Source organism: Panthera pardus, unplaced genomic scaffold (genome assembly GCF_024362965.1).
Source record: "Panthera pardus isolate Hobbes unplaced genomic scaffold, ASM2436296v1 HiC_scaffold_24, whole genome shotgun sequence".
Classification (NCBI taxonomy): Eukaryota; Metazoa; Chordata; class Mammalia; order Carnivora; family Felidae; genus Panthera; species Panthera pardus.
In genome coordinates this window covers 66,880,833-66,891,621 of record NW_026526810.1, presented here as the reverse complement: position 1 = coordinate 66,891,621, position 10,789 = coordinate 66,880,833, and the positions used below count along the sequence as shown (strand labels likewise).

General features: G+C 53.5%; 3 protein-coding genes across 4 annotated transcripts; 2 read left to right on the top strand and 1 right to left on the bottom strand.

The window, feature by feature from the left end:
• Positions 1–14: 14 nt before the first annotated feature.
• PSME2 (proteasome activator subunit 2) lies at positions 15–3,775 on the top strand. 2 transcript variants are annotated; one of them, XM_019429370.2, is made up of 11 exons: positions 16–153; positions 464–496; positions 912–974; positions 1,211–1,297; positions 1,402–1,432; positions 1,519–1,616; positions 2,666–2,734; positions 2,891–2,958; positions 3,121–3,175; positions 3,473–3,559; positions 3,651–3,775. In XM_019429370.2, exons 1-11 carry the CDS (start codon positions 106–108, stop codon positions 3,729–3,731), a joined length of 720 nt encoding a protein of 239 aa, XP_019284915.1. In that variant the 5' UTR covers positions 16–105; the 3' UTR covers positions 3,732–3,775. The 2 variants fall into 2 exon arrangements, with proteins under 2 accessions (XP_019284916.1, XP_019284915.1); XM_019429371.2 differs by lacking the exon at positions 912–974 and having other exon boundaries at positions 15–153.
• Positions 3,776–4,804: 1,029 nt separating this feature from the next.
• On the top strand, positions 4,805–7,074 carry EMC9 (ER membrane protein complex subunit 9). Its single transcript, XM_019429372.2, has 5 exons — positions 4,805–5,294; positions 5,437–5,513; positions 6,428–6,497; positions 6,587–6,681; positions 6,835–7,074. The coding sequence occupies exons 1-5, from the start codon at positions 5,097–5,099 to the stop codon at positions 7,013–7,015; spliced, it is 621 nt and encodes a 206-aa protein (XP_019284917.1). The 5' UTR covers positions 4,805–5,096; the 3' UTR covers positions 7,016–7,074.
• PSME1 (proteasome activator subunit 1) lies at positions 7,071–9,865 on the bottom strand. Its single transcript, XM_019429369.2, has 11 exons — positions 9,701–9,865; positions 9,042–9,074; positions 8,835–8,897; positions 8,609–8,719; positions 8,475–8,520; positions 8,261–8,358; positions 7,948–8,016; positions 7,795–7,862; positions 7,634–7,688; positions 7,470–7,556; positions 7,071–7,296 (listed from the first exon to the last, which is right to left on the bottom strand). Exons 1-11 carry the CDS (start codon positions 9,737–9,739, stop codon positions 7,216–7,218), a joined length of 750 nt encoding a protein of 249 aa, XP_019284914.1. The 5' UTR covers positions 9,740–9,865; the 3' UTR covers positions 7,071–7,215.
• Positions 9,866–10,789: the final 924 nt, after the last annotated feature.

Here is a 10,789-nt window from a genome sequence, read left to right as displayed (position 1 = left end):
AGAAGGAAAGGGGCGGGGCCGAGGGGGGCGGGCCTGGACGTGCGGAGTGAAAGCGAAAGGCCGGGCAGAGAGCCGGGAGACCGGAGATCTTGCAACTGGAGCAGCATGGCCAAGCCTTGTGGGGTACGCCTGAGCGGGGAAGCCCGCAAACAGGTAATGGGGGATCGGGAAGCCAGGAAAGGGTCTGGGAGCCCTCCTGGCTGGAGGCAAGTCTGGGTGCTCCAGGGGACCAAGGCCGTGCCAGAGAACTCCTCCAACCTTTTCTTAGTGCTTTCACTTCTGCCGGGGGTTTCCCAGATTTCTGTCCTCTGACCAGTCTCTGCACTGAGCATGAGCTTCCAGGGAAATCTGGCTTGTGGTAGGAAAGGCCTGAGCCAAGTTGGAGGGCATCCCTTTGTGGGTGGGATCTTACTCTTGACAACTGAGACCCTTAACCAACATCCGGGTACTGCTCTCTGTGCAGGTGGATATCTTCAGGCAAAATCTTTTTCAGGAGGTAAGTCTTCTAGACTCAAGCGGTTTGACTCGGAATCTTAGACCAGTACTTGAGGGCCGCAACCTCTCAGACTGACCCCCAGACCCACCCTGGGCCCTCCTTCCTTCCCTTCTCAAACCTTTACCTAAGGCTAATTATTCATCTCCCCCTTTAATTTGACCCCTCTTAATATTCTCTCCACTTCTGCCACTTCCTCTCCCCTCTTTGGGTGTAAAAGGGAAAAGCTGTGGTCCCAAAGCCCTAACCTTGGTTCTGCCACTTCCCAGCTTGGGCAAGTCCCTTCACTTCTTATGGCTTCAGTTTGCTTATTTGTAATTATTGGAGTCAATGATTTACAAGGGCCCTTCCAGTCCTACTTCTCAGACATCTCTTGAGCATCTTCTGAGATTCCCCACCCTTGCAATGTAACCCACAGGCAGAGGAATTCCTCTACAGATTCTTACCACAGAAAATCATATACCTGAATCAACTCTTGCAAGTGAGTAGTGTGGGCCCTTCTCACTCCATCCCAAGGCCTCTCTCTTCTCCACCCAACCCCTCCAGCAAACAACTGGGCTCAGCCTGCAGAGAGCAGTTATGAGTAGTAGACTGGAAATGGTAGGATGGGGTGAGGCCTGAGCCTAGACAGTAGGTGGGTGGGCTGTGTGGAGGGAAGATTGTGACTCAGAATGAGGGGAAGAGGCTGGGCAGCTGCTGACGCTGAGCTCTGTGCAGGAGGACTCCCTCAATGTGGCTGACCTGACCTCTCTCCGGGCCCCACTAGACATCCCCATCCCAGACCCCCCACCCAAGGATGATGAGGTGAGGCACTCAGTGTGCAGGGGTCAAACTATAATCCAGGTGGGGAGGATAACCCTGCAACCTCCAAGACATTTCTAAAGCTGCTGTCCCCCTTTTTATCTTAGATGGAAACAGATAAGCAGGAGAAGAAAGAAGGTAAGAGAGGAAGGGGTGGCTAGGGAAGAGGAAATGGCACATTGACTGTTGGATGAGAAGGGGCCTGAATGCCCTCTTTTTCACAGCCCCTAAGTGTGGCTTTCTTCCTGGAAATGAGAAGGTTCTCGCCCTACTTGCCCTGGTTAAGCCAGAAGTGTGGACTCTCAAAGAAAAATGCATTCTGGTAAGCCTGGGAACTGGGGGAAAGAGAAAGGGAAGACAAGCCAGGCTAGACCCTAGTCTTCAGAGATACAAGTCCCTCAACCAGTCCTTCAACCTTCCTCTTGCTGAAATAGGAAACTTCCCCTGTGCCTTGGGGTTAGATACTTTGTGTTCTCATTCTGCTAGACCTCTGATATCACAGTGGTGTCTCTGTAATCAGAGACTGTGCTGTATCCACCTCCATAGTGTCAGAACCCACCTCTGTACCAGGTACACCATGCAGGTCCTATGCCATAGTGAGGTGGGGGCTTGGGCCCTCGAGGGAGACTGCTTGGGTTCAAAGCCTGACTCTATCACTTACCTAGCTGGTTACCTTAAATAAGTTCCTTGGACATTTTGCAACTTAGCTTTTTCATCGGCTAAGCAGGTACAATAAGAATATTTTGGAAGACTGCTGTGAAGATTTTTTTTAACTTTTTAATGTTTATTTATTTTGGGGAGGGAATGAGAGAGACACAGCATGGGTGGGGGAAGGGCAGAGAGAGAGGAGACAAAGAATCCCAAACAGCCTCCAAGCTGTCAACACAGAGTCCGACGCAAGGCTTGAACCCATGAACTGTGAGATGGTGACCTGAGCCGAAGTTGGACGCTCAACTGACTGAGCCACCCAGGCACCCCTGAAGATTTTTTAATGTTTATTTATTTTTGAGATATAGAGAGAGTGGGGGAGGGTCAGAGAGAGAAGGGGAGAGGGGATCTGAAGCAGGCTCCACTGTGACAGCAGAGAGCCCAATAAAGGGCCCGAACTCACCAACTGTGAGATCATGACCTGAGCTGAAGTCGGATGCTTAACTGAACCACCCAGGCATCCTAAGACTGCTGTGAGGATTAAATTATATATATGTATGTGTGTATATATATATATATATATATATATATATATATATGTATATATCACAGTGGCTGGCATATAATAAGGGTTCAATTAAATATAGCTGTTATTAGGAAGTGGCGGTAAAAGTAAGAACCCAGTAAGTTTGTTGAATGATTCCTACATGATCATTAATATAGGTGATCACATGGATCCAGCACCTGATCCCCAAGATTGAGGATGGAAATGACTTTGGGGTGGCAATCCAGGTAAGAAAACTGTGTGTGAGGACATTGAGAGCAGGGAGAGACTTGGGGAGTGAGGGATAGGAGCTAGACATGAACTAGGAGGAGGAGGAAGATGGTGAGTGAAGGACAGAGGAAATGAAGTGTTTTTCTTGCCTCCCATCTCTTTTGTTACCATAGGAGAAGGTGCTGGAGAGGGTGAATGCAGTCAAGACTAAAGTGGAAGCCTTCCAAACAACCATTTCCAAGTGAGGGCAGCTGGAGGGCCAGAAGAGGGGCTAAAGGAACATTTCTTTGGGATTGCCAAAGCTGGGCGGTTCCATCAGGATGATAGAGGGCTTTGGGAAGGTTCTGAGGGTATATCTCTCTCTCATTACCCATTCTTGTCATTATCCCCTTGCTTTTGACAGGTACTTCTCAGAACGCGGGGATGCTGTGGCCAAGGCCTCTAAGGAGACTCATGTAGTGAGTGGATAGTCCACCAGTCTTTTAGCTGAGGTGGGGCAAGGAAGAGGGGATAGAGGTCTTCCTTGTCTGTTTTCTGATCTTCCCAATGTAGAGAATATTAAACCAAGAGAATTGGCTAGAAAAACTGATTTGGCTTCAAAACCTTGACCCTTTTCTCTGCTTGATCCTGTGGGATTCCATTTCTTGGTGCTGAGAAGGGACTCATCCTCAAGTTACCTATTCCCTATATGGGGAAACCAGATTAATGTCCCAATCTCCCATGGGGCTGACTCAGCTTTGCCTCCCACATCCCAGATGGATTACCGGGCCCTGGTACATGAGCGAGATGAGGCAGCCTATGGGGAGCTCAGGGCCATGGTGCTGGACCTGAGGGCCTTCTACGTGAGTGTGGAGTAAGCCCCTAGGGGAGATGGTTGAGGGGGATAGGGGAAAGGCCAAGAACCTGACTGCCACCCTTCTGACCTTCTTCCAGGCTGAGCTTTATCATATCATCAGCAGCAACCTAGAGAAAATTATCAACCCAAAGGGTGAAGAGAAGCCATCTATGTACTGAGCCCAGGGCCAGAAGGGAAATAAATGATCTATGCTTTGTGTGGATTATCTCTGGTGTGTCATTCATTCAAAAAGCATTTATTGAGTGCCACCTTTGCAGCCACTGGATGTGAATGTGGTGGTGGGAAAGAGAGGGGATGCCATAATGGCAAAGATGAATGGGAAGCCCATCCTGTTCTTAAGAAGTCATCCTAAAGAACAGAGTGGAAATTGTGACATGTCATGACAGCTACACAGATAGCCCGTATTTGGGGATTTCACAAGATTATTTCCATCTAGGGGGCTCATGAGTGCTTACTGGAAGAAATGGCTTTTGCGAAGGCCCCTTATAGGAATAATCAGGCTTTGAACAGACAAGTAGAAAGCTCCGTGGCTGAGATCAGAGAATGAAGGAAGGAAGGAACAACACTTGTCATTAGCTCAGAGCAAGCCTGAAGAGGGGGTGAGTTTCACTGGGAGAATTAGGGGTGAATGGTGGGACTCCTCAAGAGATGACAGGGAGAAAAATGCTCCCAAGGCATTATGTTGAAGAAAATTATACTGCAGGACATTCATTAAGGGAAGGATGGGTCGGTAAATTTTCCTTTTTGTTCTCTTTCCCCCTTCCTTCAGCCGATTGCCGTCTTTATTTCTGCAGAGAATACATTAAGGAAACCAAGGGCCATATATCCTGTAGTGGCAAAGGTAACACGGGTCTTTGGTGAAGGAGCTGGTCTAGAGTACAAATCCACTCATTCCATAGTAGGAGCAAGGCAGTCCGCTTCGTGCCCACGTTCGGAGATCCAGTGCTCGGAGACACCCGACGCTGGGCGCGCGCTCCACCCCCTGTGGCTTCGCGGGGTCTGTAGGGGAAGATGCACAGGTATCACACCCAGCCATCCTGCAATTCTGGGCCGAAGTCGAGTAGCCTAACCAATCAGTGAGCGAGCAGGTCTCTTCAGTTTTCAGGTGTGGGTTCTTTCCAGTGCTCGGGCGACCAAGGTGGGGCAAAGTGTGGACGCGGCCGATGATTGGGCAAAATGAGAACCTCTAAGCCTATCAAAGGGCACCACGTGGGCGGGACTCCAGAAGCTGGTACTGCTCTCTGCAGCAGGCTCTGAGCCCCCAGACTGGCGGGGATCTGCGGCCTCCCGATGCGGGCGGGCGGAGGCGGAGATCGGCTTTGCAGCGTGCAATTCCCACCGCCTGCGCCCCAGGCCAGGTGGGGACCGGGCGCTGGGACCCAAGTCCCCCAGAGCCGGCTGGCTGCCTTCGAGCCGAGTCAGCGTCACGGCCGAATCTAAGTGAGGGGGCAGAGAGAAGGGACAAGGAAGGCTCCGGGGCACTGGAGGGAGCTTCGCGGACGAGAGCTGGGACCCCGCTCGCCATGGGGGAGGTGGAGATTTCGGCTCGGGCCTACGTGAAGATGTGTCTCCACGCCGCCCGGTACCCGCACGCCGCCGTCAACGGGCTCTTGCTGGCGCCCGCGCCGCGGTCGGGAGAATGCCTGTGTCTCACCGACTGTGTGCCCCTGTTCCACAGCCACCTAGCCCTGTCCGTCATGCTGGAGGTCGCCCTCAACCAGGTGCCGTCGCTGGACTCCCACTGACCACCGGGAAACCCCCTAACACCCCTAGCCCAAGCCCATCCCCGGTCTCTGGGCAGCAGTGCGCACCTACAGGGCGGGCGGCACGATTGGGTTTCTGATGGCCCCTTTCCCACGGCAGGTGGATGTGTGGGGCGCGCAGGCCGGTCTGGTAGTGGCTGGGTACTACCATGCCAATGCAGCTCTGGACGATCAGAGGTGAGTGGAGTAGCCCGAGGCAGAAGGCTAAGGGTTATGGGATGAGGGATCAAGAGAACCCTTCTTGGTCTTTCCTCCCATCTGTCCTTCGTCGAATGCTTAGGAGCAGGTACTATATACACCAGGCACTAGGCTGAGTACTGGAGTGAAGGCATATAAAGAAATATGAAGGCGATCCCTGGAGGAGCTGTAGTGGGGGTTCGGGGGGATAGTTGTGTGTAAGTAACAAGCTGACACCTGGCTTTAACTGAGGTGTCGTCGTCCCCCCCCCCCCCCCCCCCTGCCAAGCGCTGGCAGAACATAGAGGAAGCCCAACCAGCAACTTCGGGGGGGGGGGGGGGGAAGAAATTTCCTTATATATAGAAAAAGTTATATACTTACATATGAATCCCCTATCTGGATCAAATTATACAGTTTTGTGATTTGCTTTTCCCTCCTCACTTAGTAAATATCTGCCATCTTTCCATCTCTAAAGATTTACCTTAGCCTGGCAGCTATATAGTAGGAGTATGGATGGATATACCATGATTTATTTCATGCCTTTAAACATTGAGGTTGTTTCCATTTTTTTGTTAACACACACTGTCCAATTATTACAGTAAATTCTCTTAAGTGGAATTTCTGGGTCAGCATATGTATAGTATACTGCTTAAATCTGGGTGGTTATGCCAAATTACCCTACCAAAAGACCACCTTTGATTTTCACCTTGACCAGCAGTCTGAGCACCTGTTTTCCACAGCACCCAAGCATTAAGCAGTCGTGTATGAAGCTTCAAGCAGGCCTGACCCCTCAGACCAGTTACAGGGAAAGCCCACCACTGTGTCTTCATCTAGGAGACCTGTGAGGCCCAGCTCAGATGGACAGGGTCTATCTCTAGTCACCTCCTCACTCCTCTGATCTTCCCTCTACACAGCCCTGGGCCCTTGGCCTTGAAAATCGCTGGGCGGATTGCAGAATTCTTCCCTGATGCAGTACTTATTATGGTGAGGCTTGGGTTTCAGGGTGGGGACTTGGTGAGAAAATAGGAAGTGGGGTCCTTGAAACCCTCACCAGCCATTCCTTGTCCATACAGTTGGATAATCAGAAACTGGTGCCTCAGCCTCATGTGCCCCCAGTCATCGTCCTGGAAAACCATGGTCTCCGCTGGGTCCCCAAGGACAAGAACTTGTGAGTGCCCCACTCCCACCACCTCTTTTTGGAAACTCACAGCTCCTGGGCCTCCTTTGTCCTTCATCTTGCCCCAAGGGTCCTTCTCTAGACCCTAACCTCTGCCAAGTATCTGGCCCCACTGCCTACTGAGTTTGGGGGTTATTATTTCAGAGTGATGTGGAGGGACTGGGAAGAGTCACGGCAGATGGTGGGAGCACTATTGGAGGGCCGGGCCCACCAGCACCTTGTGGACTTTGACTGCCACCTTGACGACATCCGGCAGGACTGGACCAACCAACAGCTCAACACCCAAATCACCCAATGGGTTGGTCCCACCAATGGAAATACCTGAGTCAGGGCTGGGAGGTGGGAGGGAAAGGGTCAGGATCCAATAAAGATACTTGGGCTGAAGGGCAATGGTATGACTATTTATTGGGCCTGGGAGGCAGGGGAGGGAGAAACCTCAACAGGCTGAAGGTGCGGAAAGTCTGGAGTCCTGTCTAAAAGATAGGAAGGTCTCTGCTGGACCCATTACAGGATGAGAAGAGGCTCTCAATAAATCATTCCTTTTGTTTCTCCCCTCGGCTTCTTGAGCTTCTCGAAGTTCTTCAGGATGATGTCATATAACACAGCCTACAGGGCCAGAGAGGAGTGAGGGTAGCCACAGGCCCCTGGTGGCTCCTATACCCCATTTCTAGTCTTGTGGAGAGGCTAAGCTCTGTCACCCTTCACCCCCAGCCTGTAGGGTCAGGGAGTAGGTGGCCTGGGAAAGCTGCCTCTGCCCACCCCTGCCCTTGCTTCCTCACATAAGCATTGCGGATCTCCATGACCATCAACCTGATGTCCCGGTACTCTGCCTCATCCAGCTCATGCACCAGCTGTCGATAATCACCCTGTGGGAGATTTGGATCAGGTCTGACTTCAGATGTGTCCTTCCCCCACCATGCACCCTGACTTGGGCCTCACCTACCACATGGGGCTGCTTGGCTGCTTTGGTCACAGCATCGCCCCGCTCAGAGAAATACCTGTAGGAAGCAGAAGGGTTGGGAACAGAAGGAAGAGAGGGAGCCCAAGCCTCTGTCCAAGGAAAAGGCAGGGTATGCATGCAGGTGCAAATGGGCAGTCACTCACTTGGAGATTTGCGTGTGGAAGCCTTCCAGCTTCGTGTGAAGGGCAGTCATCAGCTCAAACACCTTCTCCTGGGGAAAGAATGCAAGGGGAAAAGTGGAAAACAGTGCGGACTGAAGCAGTAAGGAGGGCAGAGGAGCGGGGTAGTGCTTTCACCTGTACAGCCACTCCAAAATTGTTCCCATCTTCAATTCGAGGTATCTGAAGCTGTAACCAGGTGGTGACCTGGAAGGAGGAAATGGTATCAAAGCCACATCAGCTCCCAACCTAACTCTCTGTCCTTTGCTTCCCTGCCCATGGCGAGGGAAGGCATGCCAAGTCTGTCCTGAGCCCCAAGGCCTACAATTCTGGCTTCACTTGCTGTGCCCTCTCCTGCTAAGACTTGGCAGGTGCCAAGTGCTACCTGGCCCAGACCAAAGAGGACAAAGGGTTAGATCTGAAGCCTGGGGGTGGGAGTGGGAGGGCTCACCAGGTTGAGCTGCTCAATGACATCCTTGATCTCAGGCTTTAGACGCTGAAGGAGGACCACAATCTTCTCATTGCAGTTCACTGGGCCACAGGGAGGACCTACGCAGTGGGCAATGGGTCAGTCACCAGGCTGGAACTGTGTGAGGAGCAGGAAAAGAGGAATCCCTACAGAGGAGTTCCTGGGATGTGAGACTCAAGTCCCTTCATAGTGGTACCTTTGTCTTCATCTTCCTCTTTCTTCTTTCCATCTTTGTCTTCCTTCTGCAGGGAGATAGGGGCTCTTGGGAGTCAGGCCTAAGGCTGATTTTCCCCATGGTTGGGTCCCTCCTCCCAGCTCTTCCTGGCTTGCCTCCTGCTGCTTCTTCCGCTCCTCTTTCTCTTTCTCCTTGACTGGATCAGGCACTGGGATGTCCAATGGGGCCTTCAGATTGCTCAGGTTGGCTTCATTGAGAGCTGGCTCCTGGTGCAGGGTGGGAGGAGGGCTGGAGGCAAGGGCATCCCTCTCACCTCACTCTGATGGCCCCCCAGACTCTCCCCTTGATCCTTACTCTCTAGCTTCCTGCTGCCCCCAGTACCTTTAAAAATGCATCCAACTCAGAAATCTTCTTGGGGAAGTAGCTCCCCAGCAGGTTTTCTGTCTGTATGAAGTGGGGGTGGGGGAAGATGGAGGTCAGAATAAAATGTTCTTCTGGCAGTGAAGCAGCGTTGACACTGCCCAGCAAGGAAGGGCTGAGCGGTGGGAATTAGGTAGGGGTGGGGTGCTGATGGGCCAGGTTACCTACCTTGGTACACAGGTCTTCACGGAACACATCCACCTGTGGGACACAGGCAGCCCTTCACACACCTGGCTTTACAGGCAGTTCATTTGAGGACCGTTCCCTTAGGGTTGTATAGGGCCTGACATGGGGAAGGGGGTTGGGTTGGGGAGGGTGAAGTGGATTCCCTTGGGGCTGGATGCGGCGGATGAGAACATTCCTGGCCGTGAATGGCAGGTGGTCCAAGTGAGAACAGATCCCTCAGACTCAGAGCACAGGTCTCCTGGGCTGTACAAGGAGGGGTCTAAGAGCCTCTGCGACTGGCACAGGGACGGCATGCTCTGTGGAGTGGGCCCGGGGCCCTCCGGTGGGAAAGGTCATGAGGTGGCAGGGCAGCTCCGGCATCCTGTCTGTGTGTGGCCCCAAGCCCGCGCCAGCGGACTTCCCCTCCACGCCAGCTCTCCACTTCACCGCACCCCACTGAACCTCAGCCGCCTAGCTTATCCCGGCAGGTGGACCTCGCCTGTCTCCCTCCGGCACAGGTGCTCCTGGCACAGAGGCTCGCGTGGGCTCCATTCGACCTCCACTGGACTCGCGACGGGGGTTGGGGGGTGGGTCATGGACGCCTGCAGCCTTTCAGAGCCACGCCTCCCTAATGGGCCCTTCCTCAAACCCGCAGCGCTCACCTTGGCTTGGGCTTCAGGCTGGACCCTGAGTGTGGCCATTGCCGGGGCGGGGGGCCTAACGCCGCACGAGAAGCGGAGCGCGCACAGGGAAGGAAAAGCGAAAGCAAACGCTCGCCCCCACCACTGCCTTCCTCGGTATCGGGGAGTGGAGGTACTGGAGGGGGCGGGGCCAGACGGGGAGAGGAGAGGGTGGAGCGGGGGAGGGCTGCAGCCGCGGCGGGGCTCCCCCTGGAGGCCGAGAGGAGCACTGCCACCGCCACCTCCGCGGGGCGACCAGCGCCAGCCCGCCTCCACCTCGCAACTCTGCCCCCCGACGCTCAGCCACTCCCACCCCGCCGCCTAGCTTCCCGCCTTTGGACTCGAAGCCTACTGCCACCCGCCCCGCCCCCGCTTTTTTTCAACTCGTCGCGTCCCCACGTACCGCGGGCCCGCCTCCCCGCCTCCCGGAGCCCATAGGCCGGCCAAGGCCAGTGCCCGCCTCCCATCTCCCTGCCTCCGCGTTCCGCTGGTTCTCTTCTGCTCCTGCTCTGCTGGGACCATGATAAGCCTTATCTGGCGCTCTTTCGTCTTTTCTGGCCTCCCTACATAGCCCTGGCTCCATGGGCATCTGCTGGCCCATGCGGTGACATAAGACACTGTCACCACTCCAACCCAGGCCCCGGTCAACTCTCTCCTGGCCGTTGTGGACTACACCCCTCGATACTCTCCGCACAGCAGTGGCATGAGACCCCTCTCTTGGCTTAAAGCCCTTTCTCAGCTTCCTGTTGACCTTAGAATGAAATCTAAAGGGCTTTCCTGGCTCATAAGGCTTGCCTGGCCTGCCAGTCACCTGTTTTTCAACTTCACTTTGCACTGCTTTCCCCTTTCATTACACTTGCAAATACCTGGGCCTTCCATTGTTGCTTAAATCTGTCTGGTGTTCATTCCTACCTCAGGGCCTTTGCCCTTACTATAATCCCTTTGCTTGACACACCCTTTCCTTGCCTTAGGTTCTCAGTTGAAATGTCCCCTCTCCAGAGGGAACTCTCTCCAGTAAGTCTTTATTACAAACCAGCCTGTTTTAGTACATTCATAGCACTTAGCTCTCTG

What these genes read in the sequence shown, in the direction of transcription:
- PSME2 (XM_019429370.2), top strand. Translation starts at nt 106, where the DNA reads ATGGCCAAGCCTTGTGGGGTACGCCTGAGCGGGGAAGCCCGCAAACAG. An exon ending in ACCTGAATCAACTCTTGCAA is followed by an intron (nt 975 to 1,210) that starts GTGAGTAGTGTG and finishes AGCTCTGTGCAG; the next exon opens with GAGGACTCCCTCAATGTGGC. An exon ending in TCAAAGAAAAATGCATTCTG is followed by an intron (nt 1,617 to 2,665) that starts GTAAGCCTGGGA and finishes TCATTAATATAG; the next exon opens with GTGATCACATGGATCCAGCA.
- EMC9 (XM_019429372.2), top strand. Translation starts at nt 5,097, where the DNA reads ATGGGGGAGGTGGAGATTTCGGCTCGGGCCTACGTGAAGATGTGTCTC. An exon ending in TGGAGGTCGCCCTCAACCAG is followed by an intron (nt 5,295 to 5,436) that starts GTGCCGTCGCTG and finishes TTCCCACGGCAG; the next exon opens with GTGGATGTGTGGGGCGCGCA. An exon ending in GCAGCTCTGGACGATCAGAG is followed by an intron (nt 5,514 to 6,427) that starts GTGAGTGGAGTA and finishes CCCTCTACACAG; the next exon opens with CCCTGGGCCCTTGGCCTTGA.
- PSME1 (XM_019429369.2), bottom strand. Translation starts at nt 9,739, where the DNA reads ATGGCCACACTCAGGGTCCAGCCTGAAGCCCAAGCCAAG. An exon ending in AGCGGAAGAAGCAGCAGGAG is followed by an intron (nt 8,521 to 8,608) that starts GCAAGCCAGGAA and finishes ATCTCCCTGCAG; the next exon opens with AAGGAAGACAAAGATGGAAA. An exon ending in CAGCCAAGCAGCCCCATGTG is followed by an intron (nt 7,557 to 7,633) that starts GTAGGTGAGGCC and finishes AATCTCCCACAG; the next exon opens with GGTGATTATCGACAGCTGGT.